Source organism: Hemitrygon akajei, chromosome 1 (assembly GCF_048418815.1).
Source record: "Hemitrygon akajei chromosome 1, sHemAka1.3, whole genome shotgun sequence".
Taxonomy (NCBI): domain Eukaryota; kingdom Metazoa; phylum Chordata; class Chondrichthyes; order Myliobatiformes; family Dasyatidae; genus Hemitrygon; species Hemitrygon akajei.
In genome coordinates this window covers 180,301,409-180,319,815 of record NC_133124.1, presented here as the reverse complement: position 1 = coordinate 180,319,815, position 18,407 = coordinate 180,301,409, and the positions used below count along the sequence as shown (strand labels likewise).

The following is an 18,407-nucleotide window of genomic DNA, read 5'->3' as shown; positions in this document are numbered from 1 at the left end:
GGGGTTGGAGGGGGTCACACAGGGAGGTGTGAAATGGTTGGAGGGGTTGCACACACAGGGAGGGTTGGAGGGCTCACACAGACGGAGAGGTGAAGGGGTTGGAGGGGTCACAGGGAGGGGTGAAATGGTTGGAGGGGTTGCACACACAGGGAGGGTTGGAGGGCTCACACAGACGGAGAGGTGAAGGGGTTGGAGGGGGTCACACAGGAAGGTGTGAAATGGTTGGAGGGGTTGCACACACAGGGAGGGTTGGAGGGCTCACACAGACAGGGAGGGGTGAAGGGGTTACAGGTGGTCACAGGGAGGGGTGAAGGGGTTACAGGTGGTCACAGGGAGGGGTGAAGGGGTTGGAGGGGTTACACACACAGGGATGGGTGAAGGGGTTGCAGGTGGCCACAGGGAGGGGTGAAGGTGTTGAAGGGGTTACACACACAGGGAGGGGTGAAGAGGTTGGAGGGGTTACACACACAGGGAGGGGTGAAGGGGTTGGAGGGGTCACACAGAGGGGTGAAGGGGTTGCAGGTGGTCACAGGGAGGGGTGAAGGGGTTGGAGGGGTTACACACACAGGGAGGGGTGAAGAGGTTGGAGGGGTCACACAGACAGGGAGGAGTGGAGGGGGTCACCGAGAAAGAAAGGATTGAAGCAATTGCCAGGTGTTACAGAGATATGGAGGGTTGAATCAGTTGGGGAGAGTCTCAGTGATGGGGAGGGGTGTACGGCTGTATAGGGTCACAGAGTCAGGGTAAAGTCCAGGGGCCAGAGAGAGTTACAGAGACGTGTTTACCTTTCCTGGAACGTTGTGGACTTTGGTCCGGTTTTGAAACCTCCGATATCTGACTGCTGGCTTCCCACATTGGATCACAGACAGCGACCGTGCTCCCAGGAGAGAGGAAAAGAGACCTCACCTCAGTCACCAGAGACAAAGGATTGATTCGTTGGAGAATGAAGGTCCGATTCATTCCTGGGAACTGGGTGGGGGGGGTCACATTGCTTTTCACTCTGTCTAATCCAGGATGTGTCCAGTCTTTGAGTATGGATTCGTGATGCACACTGCTCTTAAAAATGAAACAAGAGGGAGTGAGGGAGTTTTACAGTGAGGAGGGAGCCCCTCACTGTGGGAGGTGTGAGGATAGAGTTGCCTGCTGTTGAAGGAGTGTAGAGGATGGAGCCCCTGACTGGGGGGGGGGACATTGGGGAGGAAGCCCCTCACTCTGGGAGGGGTGGTGAGGCAGGAGCTCCTTGCTGTGGGAGTGAAGAGTGAGTGTCACAGTGTGGGAGGGAGTGTTAGTGTGAGGAAGGTGGTAAGGAGGGAGCCCCTCATGTGAGAGAGGCATTGAGGAGGGAGCCCCACACTGTGGGATGGGCAGTGAAGAGGGAGCTCCTTGCTGTGGGAGGGGCAGTGAGGAGGAAGTGTTAGTGGGGGAGGAGTTGTAAGGAGAGAAATCCTCACTGAGGGAGGGGCAGTGAGGTTGGAGCTTGCTGTGTGGGGGAGGGATAGAATCTGTAAGGGGGATGTTGGAAATGAGGGGAGAACAGTTTACAGGTAATAAGTCAAGAATTAGTGGGACCTATAGGCTGCTGTGTCACGAGTAAGTTCTGCTATATTACTGCTTGCTTTCATTACCAGATTCTCTTGGTCTTCCTCCTTTCCTATTGGACGATCTTCCAGAACGCTGTGTCAGAATTCTGTCCAGGATTATCCGAGGTAAATCTGATCTGTTTCACAGTGCAAATCTGCTCTTACACGGGGTAGAAAGCAGGAGCCTCAGGATTCTATTGTTTTATTTGTTTTTTTACCACAAATGTATGAAACGTTTATTCGTTCACAAGAATACATTGAATAATCCGTGTTGGCCAGAAAGAACTACAGTCATCAATTCAGTGGATGCAAATGAATCAAGGACACGTGGAATTAGACAACCTAATTGTCTTTGTTCTTGCCGTGAGGACTTGAGAAAATGGTGCCGGTGGACATGTGTGACTCTCTACGGACTGCAGAATTCCTACCAGATTTCCTCTCAACTATATTCCTTTTGAACTACTTCTGCTGCAGTCTGCAGCTTGTAGATTTCCTCTATATCAATTTTTTTAATTAAGTTTCAAATAGCTAGACATAACAATGATAGTGATACAAAGAGATCCGGATTACATTAATAACGGTTAACGTATTCATAAACAGACTCCGAGTCACATGTGTAATCTAAGCCTCCCAATCTCTCAGTAACTAAACATGAAAAAGATTCAAAGAAAAAAGATTTTTACATGAAAAAAAATCCTCCTAAACTAACAAAAAAAAACCAGAATAAAAACAAAACAAAACAAAAGCTGCGCTGCCTTGTTTCATCGGTTAAAATCGTTATTTGTCATTAACTCCTCTCCTCTATACATGTATAAAAAGTTATTGAGAAAGATTTGGAAAAAGTCAGCTTATATCATATGAAAATGTTGGATAAATGGTCTCCAAGTGTCTTCAAATTTAACTGAAGGGTCGATAGTGCCACTGCTAATTTTTTCCAAGTTTAAGCATGTTATATATACAAATTGTAGTTTGGGAAAACCATTGAAATGTAGTAAGGGGTTTAGAATCTTTCCATTTAAATAAAATGGATCTTCTGGCTATTAATGTAACAAATGCATTCAAACGGCAAGCTGAAGGGGACAATTGACCAGAGTCCATCACTGGTAATTCAAAAATTGCAGTAATAGGATGAGGTTGTAAATCAATACACAAAACTGCTGAAATAATATCAAAAATATCTTTCCAATATTTTTCCAAAAGAAGGCAAGACCAGAACCTATGTGTCAAGGAGGCTACCTCAGAATTACATCTGTCACATACAGGATTTATATGGCAATAAAAATGAGCAAATTTATGCTTGGACATATGGGCCCTATGAACCACCTTAAATTGTATCAAGGCATGTCTAGCACACATTGAAGAAGTGTTAACTAGTTGGAGAATATTCTCCCATTTCTCTATAGGTAAAGATACCTGAAGTTATCTTTCCCATTCACTCTTAATTTTATCAGATGTACCTAGACTTATTTTCATAATCAGATCATAAATAATTGCTATTAAACTCTTCTGATATGGTTTTAAACTTAAATTTTTTTCCTGTAATTTCCATTTGATGTGATACCAGAAAAGTGGGTAACATAATATTCAAAAAGTTTCTAATCTGTAAATATCTGAAAAAATGTGATCCAGGCAAACTATATTTATTAGACAACTGTTCAAAATACATGAGACAGTTATTCATGAATAAGTCACAAAAACATGTTATTCCCTTCATTCTCCATAAAAGAAAAGCTTGATCAATTCTGGAAGGTTGGAAGAAAAAATTAGATATAATAGGACTTGATAGGGTAAATTTATTCAATCCAAAAAATTTACGAAATTGAAACCATAATCGTACTGTATGTTTAGTTATTGGATTAGTCATTTGTTTATTCAGTTTAGTGAGTGCAAAGGGAAGCGAGACCCCTAAAATAGAAACTAATGAAAACTCCTGTACAGACTCACGCTCGAGGTTCACCCATCATGGACAATGAATTTCATCCAGATCTTGTGTCCAAAACATTAAATATCAAATATTAATTACCTAATAATAGAATCTAAAATTCGGCATTGCCAAACCACCCTTCCTTTTTGATTTCTGTAAATATTTCTTACTTAATCTAGGATTTTTATTCTGCCATATATATGAAGAAAATTTAGAGTCAATAATACCAAAAAAGAATTTAGAAATGAAAATTGGTACCACCTGAAATAGATACAGAAATTTAGGCAAAATAATCATCTTAATAGTATTAATTCTACCAATCAACGATAAGGACAATGGGGACCATTTAGTAAGCAGTTGTTTAACATGATCAATTAAGGGTAGAAAGTTAACTTTAAATAGATCCTTATGCTTCTTAGTCATTTTAATGCCCAAATAAGTAATCAGTAACCAGTCTGAATGATGATTGTCTATAGATTGGAGCTTGCATATTTAATGGAAAAAGTTCATTCTTATTAAAATTCAATTTATAACCAGAGAAAGTACTAAACTGAGCATGTAGTGATATTATTGCAGGGATGGATTTCTCTGGGTTAGAGATATATAGTAACAGATCATCTGCATATAGTGATACCTTAAGCATCCCATTCCTATGAATAATACCAAATATTGTGAATCACAAAGAACGATTGCCAAGGGCTCCAGGGCAATATCAAGTAGTAAGGGACTTAAAGGACGGCTCTGTCTAGTACCTCGAAAAAGCCTGAAAAAGGGGGATCTCTGATTATTGGTAAGTACAGAAGCCAATGGTTTATGATATATCAATTTAATCCAAGATATAAACTTTGGGCTAAAATTAAATTTCTCAAGCGTATTAAATCAATATTCCCATTCAACTCTATCAAATGCCTTCTCGGCGTCAAGCGAAACAACACATTCTGGGGTTTTAGATGAAGAAGTATATACAATATTCATTAATCTCCTAACATTAAAATACAAATAACGATTTTTAATAAATCCTGTCAGGTCATCAGAGACAATTTGTGGCAATACATTTTTCAATCTAATTGCCAGTATTTTGGAAAAGATTTTGGAGTCCACATTCAACAAGGATATATGTCTATATGATGCACATTCAGTGGGGTCTTTATCTTTATTAGGAATTAAAGAAATAGATGCTTCATAAAAGTATTGTGGTAATTTACCTACAAATAAGGCATCCTTAAAGATCCTACGTAACCAAGGAGAAAGTAGATTTGAAAAGGATTTTAAAAATGCTACTGTATACACATCCAAACCAGGTGCTTTATCAGAATTCATCAAAGAAATTGCTTTCTTTATTTCTTCTTCCTTGATGGGTGCATCTAATGCTAAACGTTCATTAAGTGGTAATTTCAGAATATTCAATTTCCTTAAAAATTCATGCATTATGGTAGAATCATCAGGAAATTCTGATTGGTATAAAGAGGTATGGAATTCTCGAAAAGATTTATTAATTTTGTCATGGTCAACCATCAAACTACCATCCCATTTGTGAACTTTAATAATCTGATGTTTAGCCAAAGCAATTTTCAATTGGTTGGCCAATAATGTACCCGATTTATCACCATGTACATAAAATTGGCTCTTAGTTTTAAGTAATTGATTTTCAATCGGGGATTTTAATAACAAACTGTGTTGCATCTGAAGTTCAACTCTCTTTTTATAAAGCTCCAGATTAGGAGCAACAGAATATTTTCTATCAGTTTCTTTAATCTTATCAACCAAAGTACATATTTCATTATTAATTTGTTTTTTTTTAATCCAGCAGAATATGATTATAATTTGACCACAGATGTATACTTTAAAAGTATCCCATAATATCTCACTGGAAATTTCTTCCGTAAAGTTAGTTGAAAAGAAAAAGGCAATCTGTTCTTAAAAAGTCCTGAAGTAGAGTAGAATTGAATTGCCATTGCCTAGCGCTAAAAGTTACATCAGTTAATTTGATTGATAATTTCAAGGCCACATGATCGGAAATGGTGATTACACCATACTCACAGGCAGTAACAGACAGAACTAATTGTGAGTTGATAAAAAAGTAGTCAATTCTAGAATAATTATGATATACATGAGAAAAGAATGAGAACTCTTTATGGTTAGGATGTAAAAACCTCCAAATGTCTAAAATTCCGGCGTCAACTAAAGAGGAATTAATAAGAATAGCAGATTTGTTTGGAGGTACCTGAGTGGATGCAGACTTGTCCATCAAAGGATTCAGACAACAGTTAAAATCTCTGCCCATTATCAACATATATTCATTTAAATTAGGAAGAGATGCAAATAAATGTTTAAAGAATTCAGGATAGTCAGCATTTGGTAAATAGATATTAACCATAACAACTTTCTGGTTATAAAGTAAACCAGTAATTAATAGAAATCTACCATTCGAGTCAGAGATTGTTTCATAATGAACAAATGAAATCAAGGAGTTATAAAAATAAATACATCTTTCACCTTAGCCTGTGAATGAGAATGAAATTGCTAACCCTTCCAAAACCTGAAGAAACACTGACTATCCTCCTTCCTCACATGAGTTTCCTGGGTAAAGATAATCTGAGCATTCAATCTATGAAAAACTTTGAAAATCTTCTTCCGTTTAATCGGATGCTTCAAACCATTCATATTCCATGAGACAAAGTTAGTAATATCCATTTTATTTGAATAAACCATATGGTATGTAAAGAGTTAACCTTCCTGCATAGGAAACTCATGAATCATAAAGAGGGGAAAAAAGTTTAAAGGGGAACTGGAAGTTACAACAATTCAGACATTTTGTAGTTTCAGTTCAGCCCAGATGAAAAAAACTAAACTAAAGATAGTCCCACACCCACCCACCCACAAAGACCTGAAAACTGGCCAATAGACAGCCAGAAAGCTAACTAGTACCTCCCTTACCCCCATTCTCTTGATGGCAAGTCTCCAAAATTGAAAAAAAGATGCAAAGTAACACCCAGTCAAAACATTAGAAAAAGGAATGCCATATTTGCAAAACATTTTGAGAAGCGAAATCTTTAAAAAGTGAACCAGAATACAATCTTATTAGTATTTCAGGAAAAAAACATTCAGTCACCAGATAAGAAAAAACTTCAAACTCTAACAGTCAGATCTATATACTGGTTATTAATTTATAAACTAAATGAATACAGACATGAAAAAAATTGAGAAAAAAGCGAACTTCCACCTTAGTCAAAACATTGAGAAGGGAATGCTATAAACAACACCGGAATACAATCTTATTAATATTTCAGAGAAAAAACAGTCAATCACCAAATCAATTTCTTAATTATTTTTAAAAGACAAACTATTGAAAATAATAAAGTAACAAAGGAAAAAACAGAAACTTAAACATAGAAGCATAATAAACATCCATATTCCGAAACAGAATACGAGTTATCAAACTGATAGCAAAAATCTCCAAACTTCAAAAGTCTGAATCTGTGCACTGATTATTAACTTATAAACCAAATGAGTACAGACACGAAGAGACATTCAATTTATTAGAAAGCTGGAATCGAACGTTGGTCATCAAGGAATTGTTGAGCTTCTTCCACAGATTTAAACCATTTATGTGATTTGTCAGGCAGAACAACCCTTAAACGGGCTGGCAATAGCAGAGCTGGTTGAAACTCCTTTGATAAAGCTCGGACATCATCAGTTTAAAAAGCAATCTTTCTCACATCACCTCGGGACTATAGTCTTCAACCAGTCAAAACTTGAGGTCCCCATGTACAGTAACCCCTTTCTGACAGGCAATTCGAATTAAATGCTCCTTGGTTTACACATAGTGGAATTGAAGTATAACAGGTCAGGGCTTCAGCTCTTTAGGGGGTTTGGCTCTCAGAGCACGGTGCGCACAATCAAGTATAGGGGTAGTAGAAAAAGCTTCAGAGCCGAACACATCCATTAAAAATTGAGAAAAGAATTTAGTAAGCTCACCACTCTCAGCATCTTCACGGAGCAGTATTATTCGCAGGTTCTGTCTATGAGTTCGACTTTCCAGGTCAATAATCTTGAGTTTATACTGCTCCAGTGTCTGAGTAGTCGAAGTTAATTTCTTTTCCAGCGCATCCAATCTGCGATCTCTGTCTTCCAGCTTCAGCAAGTTCAGCTATTTGCTGCTGTTGTTTTTCACTCTCCTACTTAAGAGCTCCCAGTTTGCTTTCGATCTCCTTTAATACTACTTCCAAAGTAGAACATTTTTTATCGAATTTATCATCCAGGAGTTTCGACATAGCTTCCAAAGTGAGTGGAGATTGTTTAAGTAGTTTAGGATCTCCTTCTTTCCTTCCACTTCCATTACTGGATTTCTTGCCTTTGACTGATACCTTTTGCTCTGTGGTATTCATTTTCAGCAATTAAAAATCAAAGTCCAGGCATATAAAAGTATTATGAACACTTTAATATAAATAGTGAAAGGGTGGTAAAAAAATTGAAAATGAATGGAGCAAAGCCAAAATACGACTTACTCCATCAAGTGCAGTGGTTCCCAACCTTTCTATGTCCCACACCCCTAGGAAATGTTTGATTAATGTTTGCACCCCCTACAAAAGTGATATCACATTTGAAGATGAAGCAGTCTAATTTCTAATTTTTGAACTACAAATTGAACCACATACAATACTATGGGTGAACAAGTTGAACTTTAAAAAATAAGCTTTTAACTCAGTGCATAAAATGCAAACATAAATTGAGCAATTAGATTCTAATTTATTCAGAAAAAAATGTAAACAGTAAAATCAATCCCAATTGTGAACATAAATTTCAATGACTTCTTTGCTCCTGTTTCTCATTCATGATTTGGTCAAAATGTGGAACTTTCTTGCCGACTGCGATCCGCAGCCTGCCTGTGGATTCAGGCGATTCCTAGATTTTGTCTTGATTGACAAAAGAGAACTGAATCCAGATTCACACAAGCATGTTGTTGCAAATGGAATGAGGACACAGAGTGCTTTTCCACCACGTCTTGGGAACATATCCAGTGCTGCACACCAAAACTCCTCCAAAGTCTTGCTTTCAAATTGCATTTCAAGAGCTCAATTTGTCCGCAAATAAATAAGATCTTCCTTCAGCTCTTCATCATCTGACGCTTTCTCCAAATTGTAGGAATATGGATTCATGATCCATTCTTCTGAAATCTTCAGGTCTCCAGCAACAAAATATCCATCAAATGATTCTGACAGCATTTCCAAATGAGCCACAATTTCTTCATGCACAGTATTATGGATCCAGCACCATCAACCATCTCTTCTAATGAAGGAAAATTTGAGAGTCTGCCTCTTTTCATCCTTCGACACCAAAGACATAACTTTTTTTTGAAGGCATTCTACTTTTCACAAGCCTTCAATATGTTTATCCCTTTTCCTTGAAGAGAAACACTCAGGTCACTCATACAAGTGAAAGTATCAGCTAATTAAGCCAGCATTTGGGTGAATTCCTGTGATTCCATTGCCCCAAACAGATCACAGTCACGCTCTTCCAGAAAAACTTTGATTTATTCCCGCAGCTCAAAAAAGCGGGTTAAAGCTTGTCCTCGTGACAACCAACGGACTTCTGATCCAGTTGATGATCTTCACACAAGTAACAAGGACTTTCTTCAAATTTGGAGGCAATGTTTTTGATGCCAAAGCATGCCGATGAAGAAAACAATGGGTAACTTGCAAGTCTGGAATCTCCTTTTTCATCAATGCAGAAAAGCCAGATTTATTTCCAAACATAGCAGGTGCCTGGTCAATGCACACAGAACCAATGACTTTGATATCTAAATCATGTTTGGCAAAGAAGTCTTTCACCAGCTGCATCACATCCTTTGTAGTTGTGTTTGTTTTCAGATCTTTACAAAACAGAAAATCTTCCTTCACAGAACCATCATTGACATACCTCACTAATGTGATGAGTTGACTACAACTGGAGACATCAGTTGACTCATCCAACTGAATAGAGATTTTAAGAGGACTAGCTCTGACATCTGAGAGGACTTGGTCCAAAATATCTTCACTCAAATCACTGATTTGGTTGTGAATGACATTATTTGATAGGGGCACCTGTTCAATTTTTTCTTCTTGCTTCTTTGCCCAGGGTAATTGTTGCCATTTCCAGTGCACATGGCTTGATGAGATCTTCCACAATTGTATGGGGCTTCTTGGATTTGGTCACTTTATATGCCACTTGGTATGAAGCAAGAAGTAGTGGTTTTTCCAACAGAAACTAAACCTAATTTTGGAAGAGTTCCTTGTGAATCAAAACAAGCTTGTTCTTGAAGTGCTCTTGAAGCTTGGATGGTTTCAGATTTGAGTTGGAAAACACAACACTACAAAGAATGCACTGGGGTTTTTGCAAGCCATCATTTCCTGTTGTGCAAGTGAAACCAAAGCACACATAGTCATCGTTCCATTTCCTTCTTTTTGACACGATGAAGGGTTAATGAAGGGTTAAGGGTAAAGAGAAAAATATGAGCTAATATGAGAAAAGCTATCTGACTAAGTCAGGGATGACCGCTTTACTCAACCAGACACGCCTATAGCAAAGTATCGTGAGAAATACGCTTTCAAATATTATATTACGATATTATCTGCGGTTACACCAAGATATATCGTCAGGTGGAAATGCTACGGGGACCTGACGTGACTTATTAGGCTACTCTCTACTGAATTTACACACCTATTTCCGATGAGTACTGGAGAAATGAACTCCCATCACACGACTCAAAGTCCTCGGTGCTAACCATGATACCTCCTCAATTAACACAATTCAAAATTATCAACGATTCAAGAAAAAAACCTTTTAAGAGAAAAAAAACCTTTGAAATTCAAAAACTTCTTTAATGCATTGAGACAAATATGAATGAATGACTTCAGCTGCTTTTTAAAATTTTATAATTGAATAATTTACCTACCGTCTGCAGGTTTGGTTTTAATGCAAAGTCGTTACTTGATGGTTGATTCGGGATGTATGAAGATTTTGGCATTATGGGATGATTTTTAACTCTAAGATGTAACCTTCCAGCTAACATTGATGAGACTCCTCAACTCTGAGGTGCAACTCCCAGCTAACATTGATGAGAATCCTCAATGCTGACTCAGGCAGCGGGAGACTGGAGTGAGTTTACGTCTCTCTCGATTTGGGCAGCAAGAGACTGGAGTGTGCTTGGCACAAGCGTTACTACCACTTCTCAAGGCACACTGGCAGCTGGCTGAGTGATGACTCGTGACTCGTCACTCAAGGACACAAGCCACTCTTTGTCGCACCCCCTGAAATTCCATCTCACACCCACTGGGGGTGCGGGCACCCCAGGTTGGGAACCCCTGATCTAGTGCCTCAAGAGAACTGGTCAATTTCCTCTTGACTACAGACTACAAAATTACATCAATGATCATCAGATCTCGTATTTGACGGTTAAATGTGGAGCAGTTAAGTGCGATGCCTTTAAGGGTCAATGGCAAGGCCGAGGCTGAAAATGTGGCAGGAGAGGTGGGATTCAAACCAGGCTGAAGCGCAGGGGGATGAGGCCTCCCCGCCTACCATCATAGTGAATGTAGAGACACTTCATTCATTGAAAAATAAAACTGATGATCTCAGGGCAAGGCAGATCTCAATCGTTTGTTGCACTGAGACTTGGTTAACAGCAAACACATCGGATGTGGCTATCTGACCAGTAGGTTTTAAGACTTTCAGAATGAATCGAAACTCGAATTCTGTGGAGGAAAAAGGTAGCGGTGTATGCTTTTTAGTCAATTCTCATTGGTGCATGGATGTTGGGGTTATCTCAACTTGATCCCTTGACTTAGGACAACTAACGATTAAATGTAAACCATTCTATTTACCTTGGGAGTTCTTATCTGTGACCCTGGCCACTGCTTACATACCACAAGCAGCCAGTTACAAGCAAGCACTCATGAAACTGCACGGTGCTGTCTGTAAACAAGAAGCAGCCGATCCTGAGGCATTTCAAATTATAGTCAGTGACTTCAACCAGGCCTGTTTGAAGAGAACCATGCCCAAGTATCACCAGCATGTAACCTCCATGTTCAGGTTTTTCCCCAATCAGTAGCCCTATATGAACAATGGAATCTGAAACTTACTGAGAAACAGATCAGAAGCATTCAAGTCAGGAGATCAAGATTGCTACAAGAGGTGCAGGTATGATCTCCAGAAAGCTCTCTCATGGGCAAAGTGGAGATTCCAGATTAGACTGGAATCAACGAGGGATGCTCAACAGCTGTAGCGGGGTTTGAACGCTACAACCTCCTACATAGCTAAATCTTGCGATATAGGGGACAGCAGAGCTTCACTTCCAGACGAGCTCAATGCCTTCTATGCTCACATTTAACACCATCATCTATTCAAATCTAACCAGTAAGCTCCAAGACCTGAGCCTCAATACCCCCTTGTGCAAAGGGAGCCTGGATTTCTTCATGTGCAGACTCCAGTCAGTTTAGATTGGCAAAAACATTTCCTCCCAAATCTCCATCAGCACAGGAGCTCTGCAGGAATGTGTACTAAGTTCCCTTCTCTACTTTATACCTATGACTGTGTGGCTAAGTAGAGCTCCAACACCATATTCAAGTTTGCTGATGACACCACTATTTTGGGCTGTATCAAAGGTGGTGATGAATCAGCATACAGGAGGGAGATTGAAAACTTGGCGAGTGTTGTAATAACAACAACCTCTTACTCAATGTCAATAAGACAAAGGAACCGATTGTAGACTTCAAGAGAAGGAAACCAGAGGCCCATGAGCCAGTAATCATTGGAGGATCAGAGGTGGAGAGGGCCAGTAGCTTTAAATTCCCGGGTGTAACTCTCTTAGAGGACCTGTCTGATGCACCATCAATAACTCTTGGAGACGGGAAGTGAATGATAGGCTTTTATTAGCAGCAAAAGGGAGCACGACATCTCAGAGACTGAGGGAGGAGCAGTGCCCCAATCGCCTTTATACAGGGGTCTGTGGGAGGAGCCACAGGAGCAGTCAGCAGAGGGGCCTGTCCAGACAGGAATACATAGTTTATCACACTGTCATGTAAATATTTTTGATTACCCATCAAGTAAGTATTATTGTGAAAAATGCACAACAGTGCCTCTACTTCCTCAGGAGTCTGCAGAGGTTCAACGTGTCATCAGGAACCTGGCAACCTTCTATAGATGTGTGGTGGAAAGTGTGCTGACCGGCTGCATTACAGCCTGGTATGGGAACACCAATGCCTTTGAGCAGAAAATCCTACAAAAGGTAATGGATTTGGCCCAGTCTATCACAGGCAAAACATTCCCAGCCACAGCACATCTACATGAAATTTTGCCGTAGAAAAGCAGCATCCATCATCAAAGATCCTCACCACACAGGCCATGCTCTTCGCTCACTGCTGCCATCAGGAAGAAGGTACTGGTGCCAGAGGTCTCACAATATCGGTTTCAAGATAAGTTACTACCCCTCAACCATCAAGCAAAAGGGGATCATACACCCATCTAAGGACTATGTTAAATTGTTATTTCATGCTCGGTATTTATTGCTATTTATTTATATCTGCATTTGCAGTTTGTTTACAGCTCACAGTTTTGATGTTTACAGTTACTAAGTATGCCTGCAGAAAAAGAATCTCAGGTTTGTATGTGGTGACATGTACATACTCTAATAGTTTGCTTACATCATACACCAGGGTGCTCTCTTCAATTACCTACCATAGTAGTATTACCTACCACAGTAACCATAGCCTTTGGCCAGGAGCAGATGATGTTATCAGGTGGTGCCCAAACTTCACAGAGTGTTTCGACCCTTAACCACTACACTTCCCAGCTGGTGGATCAGCAATGATGGTCAAGTCACTGCCCATCTGCTCCTGACTTCTAGCTCAACCCCTCTCGCCTGCTCCATGTCCAGCAAGAGGCTCACTCTGCTTCCTCCCCCCCCCCCCCCCCCATCCTGCAAGCTGCTTGGTTCTTGTTCTTTTCATCGAGGCCCAGCGCAGACAGCAACCTCCATACCAATCTTGCTGGGAGCCCTCTACAGCCGATATCCACAGGGAATAGCAACATCTGCCATCCTTTGTCCCTGCACTCCTGGAGTAAGGACTGGTGCTTCAGGGCCTTCCTCTCATGAGTCTCCTTGCACCCTTCCTCCTGTGGTGCTGTGAGCTCCACCAGGGTGATTTTCATGTCTTTGGTGGACCACTGTACAATGTCTGGTTGAAGTGTAATTTGCACCATCTCCAGGAACTGCAGCTTTCTCCCCACATCGACCCTCATCTCCCACGATTTGGCAATTTGCAGCAGGTTGGATTTAGACTTCTTTGATATGACTGCCTTGGTGCTCCCCTTGATGAAAATGACTACTTGTTTGCCTCCCTGCCAGCTGGTCTCTTTTTACACCTCTCTCCTCCAATGCGTCAGCAAGGGACAGCAGGTTCTTGTCGTGATGGCACCTATATCATCCTTGTGTTAAAGCTGTTTTGCATCCTGACAGTACATGTGCCAGTGAACCCCGCTGATCACAAAGCTTGCAGTTAGGTTCCTCTCTCAGCCCCCGTGTGTGCAGCTGTGGTAGTGTAGGGTGACTGTCATTCACGGACCACAGGAGGAAAGAAATGCAGAAGGGCTTCAGTCTCCAAAACTTTGCCCAAGTGATCATACACATAGGAAGATCTCATTTCATCCAGGCACCCTGTGACCCAACCTCCATTGCCTTCAATAACTGCCTTTCATCCTCACGGTCTTCTGTACAATTTGTTTACAGTTCCTGATGTTCACAGTTTACAGTTACTGTTATATAGATTTTGTAAGGATGCCGGCCAAAAAAGAATCTCAGGGTTGCATGTGGTGACATGTATGCACTCTGATAATAAATTTTACTTTGAACTTTGAGATCAAAGGAATGGAGGCTGCCATTTTATGAAGCTGCTCTGCATCCTCCTGTAACCCCCTGGGTCGCCTCAGACTCGCTCAGCTCGTTCTCGTCTAGGGGGAGCAGCCTTCGGCCCCGCCGAACTGGGTAATCAGCTTGTGTGGATGCTGTGTGATGTCCCCGCCTCGCCCAAAAACAGACAGTACACCATATGCGATTAAATGATTACAGTTTATAATGATTACTATAACTGATTAATAACGATATATATGAAGGAAAAGAAAATAAAGAAAAGGCGCCAAACTTATCAAAGTCCAAACCACTTCGTGCACAACCATTGGAGCTCAATTACTGAAGTCTTCTGGCCACCATTCGATCCCCTCCGAACTCCTCGACTCGCAGCTCAGGACCATCCGAAGTGGTCAACCAAGCACATCTAGCTTCATCTCCTCTCCTCGGGGTACCTCCTGGCCTTGGACCCCTGCTTGGGGTCTGTTCCTCGCCCAGTTTACAGCATCGCGTCTTCTCTCTCTCACCCCCTCACGCCGACTCCCCAAAAGCCCGCCAACAATAGCTTACAGACTCAGAAGCAAGAACAACATTAATCCCAATTGGTTTACAAAGGAATACAATTCTCGTTATCAGTAAATTTTAACCCAAACAAGCTTCCAGCACTCTCTCGCAACAAAGAAGCATCCCTACTTTTAACAAAACAAAGAAGCCATTTTGATTAACATACACAGTAACAAAGAAAAAGAAGAAACCCCCCCCCCCCCCCTTTACACTCCATTTTGTGAACTGGTTTTGCTTGGCTGAGTCAGTGTTTTAAAGTGGACACAATGATGGTCCAGGTAATCTGCTGGGCTAGGGATCATTTCCCATTAAATTATTTGAGAGGGTGTGGTGAACTACATATACCTGTCTGGACTGCTCCTGTGGCTCCTCCCACAGACCCCTGCTGACTGCTCCTGTGGCTCCTCCCACAGACCCCTGTATAAAGGCGATTGAGGCCTGATGCCCGGCCTCATTCTCCAGGATGTCGTGTTGTTCATTCTTCCAGTCAATAAAAGCCGATACCTCACTTCTTACGTCTCAGAGTGAGTTATTGATGGTGCATCAGAGGGGCTATAACATGCAGTTTTGTAAATGGTGTGGTCTGTGTCTGGCCCGAGTCATTCAAGCTGGTTACTGGTTTGGTAACTGGTTTAGAACAAAAAGCCATAATTACCAGTTGTCACTTGTGGAAGAGGGTAATAAATGGATGTTGGCCTGAGCCAAAGCCAATGAGAAGGTGTTATTGTCAGTCAGATGACCCGTAGCCAATAACACTGAAATGCAACATTTGAACTGGTAAGGAATGAATATAAAAGCAGAGGCTTCGAATGCAAAGTAGCAACAACTGTCTGGAGAGCAACCATCGTGGATGTGGAGTACCCCACAGGCACGTGGAGATTAGATGGGGACCATGAGGAACAAATTGTCAGCATAGACTCCTTTGACTGTTCATGGAGGGTCAGGAAAACTTAGTAGATGGGCACACAAGTAATTGTGTAAATTCCTGTACTCTTCTGTGGGACAATAAAAGTGCTTGTCGGTGATTACAGATTAACTCTGTGACTCCCTGATCATCATTACTAAGGGGTAGATCCTTGTAATAATCAGGATTTACAATTTCAAATTAAGATGGAATTACTACTATCTACAAAGCACTTAAGCCCCTGAGGAGCACACTGTTATTGGAATCTTCCCATGCCCCCTCTCCAAGGACACCTGGGCACAGACATAACCCTGAAGAGGGCAGGCAGATGACTCCCGTTAGCACTTCCTCCTCATTGCGCCTCCCATAGCACGCCCTCTTCGCCATCCCTTCCACAGTGCGATTTTCCCTGCTCTCCGCCCCTCCCACACTGCAGTGCTCCTTCCTCTCTGGTCTCCTGCAGTGTTCTCTCCTCAGCGCCCTCCCAAAGTAGCAAACACCCCTTCCAGCAATCTGATAACTGGATTTGAAATGCTTTCAGATAACCTTCCAGGAAATTAAAGATGCCATTGGTAAGACAAAGGAGATAGATTCTCTGAAATCAAAAGTCTCGCAACTGGAAAAAGAGGTGTCCACCCTTCAAAACTGTGAGTATGTTTGATATTGTGCAGTGAACAGGTGGGTGACACGTGCAAATGAGGCTAAACCCTCAGTTAAACTGCCTATGGCTGCGTTCTTGAAAATCCATGTTTTTTTAAATATAAAATGTTTATTCAAATAACACATGGGGAAGCTTTGGGAATAAACCTAAGGGAGAATCTGGAGCAGGAGTCTCGGCTCTGCTGTATATTTGGATTCATCAGCTGTGTGGATATGGGGAGCCTACTGCATGGGCACCAGTTTGCTCTCCATATCGTACAACCCTGGCTTGTGGATCACGTACACAGCCAGAACACAACATCCATGACCCAATGGAGGGCCTTAACAATACCACTATGTCAGTGTTCAGGTTTTCATAAAACACATTGTTATGGATTCAGCAACTTATAAATATATAAGTGAGGCAGGGTTTTGTATAACAAATAAAACATTTATTAAACACTGAAAAACAAACCCCCAAAAGTAAACAAACCACTAACGCAACCGGAAATCAGCTGCTGTGCGGCAGCTTAAACAGTTCTTAAAGGAATAAAGCGAAAACAGTTCTTAAAGCGATGTTGCAAAAACAGTTCTTCAAAGTAGTACTGCAAAAGTTCAAAATGCTTACAGTCCATTAAAGAAGAGACTTTTTAGACGATTTAAATTCTCTTTCACGTCGTGTTGTTGCGGTTCCCAGTTGAACTATACTTTTCCCGGAGAATTTACGAAGATGAAAATGAAATGGCTTAAAGGCAATGACCTTTCCTTGACAAAACTGTACCCAACCCTTTCTGCTATTATTTGCAGGGGTTAACATGGGGACAGCCAATGAATTCCTTCTGAATGTGGGTTAACATGGGGACAGCCAATGAATTCCTTCTGAATGTGGGTTAGCATGGGGACAGCCAATGAATTCCTTCTGAATGTGGATCAAGCAAGGTCAAACCTGTTTCACTGTTGAAATCGACTTTCCTCGATCTTTTAACTCCCGTACTCCAATCTTCACTCTCCACTGATTTTTAACTGGCAGTATTATAAAGAAACTGCTGGCAATGACCTTTTAAACTTTAGGCATTAAATAAAACTCCACCTTTCAACCAAACTGCTTCATAATATTGGACCACGCAGTAGCATGGAGTCAAAGTGGCAAATCCAGCCACGAACTTCCCCTCCTCACAGGGAGGGGTCCTCCTTTTATACCCTGTGGAAAAAAAACTGTCACATGACCACTACTGGCGGGAAAGTGATGTCACTCCACCATCACAAGACCATTACCTTAAGTCCAGTATAACTTCAACACCACTGTCATGTGACAAGTACAAGATACCCATGGGTACATAACAACATTAACTACAGATTTAAATTAAAATCCTGTTAACACTATCTACAACTCAATTGAACCTCTGCAGGAAAAGATACCAACTCTGACAGGACTCAAAATCACAACCTTTGAAATACTTGGTTGTCTGAGAGCAGAGGCCCAGCCCACTATACATTGTGTTGCAGAGCCCAGACTCTGTGAGGACCCACGGCTTGTGTAGGTGGTAGGATTCTGACCTCAATGGGCTTCCGGTCCATCACCTTAACCACTCCGAACCAGGTGTCCTTTAGTCTCCCTACCAGAAGGTCAGAAGCTGCTGACCATCACTACAGCAGCCCTGCTGGCGAAAGCAAAAAACCACTCGAGGAAGAGACAGGGTGAATGTGCTCACTCCTTTCCCCAGGGTGGGGGAATTAATTGCTAGAGGACATGATAGGGATAGGCTGGGTCTTTATTCCTTGAAGTTCAGGAGATTGAGGGGTGACCTGATTGAGCTTTCTGACTGGCTGCATCACTGTCTGGTATGGGGGGGGGGGGGGGGGGCGTTACTGCACAAGATCAAAGTAAATTGCAGAAACCTGGAAAATTAATCT

At 41.4% G+C, this 18,407-nt stretch overlaps 1 protein-coding gene across 1 annotated transcript in view; it reads left to right on the top strand.

Annotated features, from left to right (window-relative positions):
- Positions 1-790: 790 nt before the first annotated feature.
- Positions 791-18,407, top strand: part of LOC140732973 (complement C1q tumor necrosis factor-related protein 3-like) — a 30,387-nt gene continuing 12,770 nt past the window's right edge. The window contains exons 1-3 of the mRNA XM_073055708.1: positions 791-949; positions 1,629-1,706; positions 16,396-16,501. Of these exons, the coding sequence (XP_072911809.1) occupies positions 944-949; positions 1,629-1,706; positions 16,396-16,501 (190 nt within the window). The 5' untranslated portion in view covers positions 791-943. The remainder of the gene's footprint in view (positions 950-1,628; positions 1,707-16,395; positions 16,502-18,407) is intronic.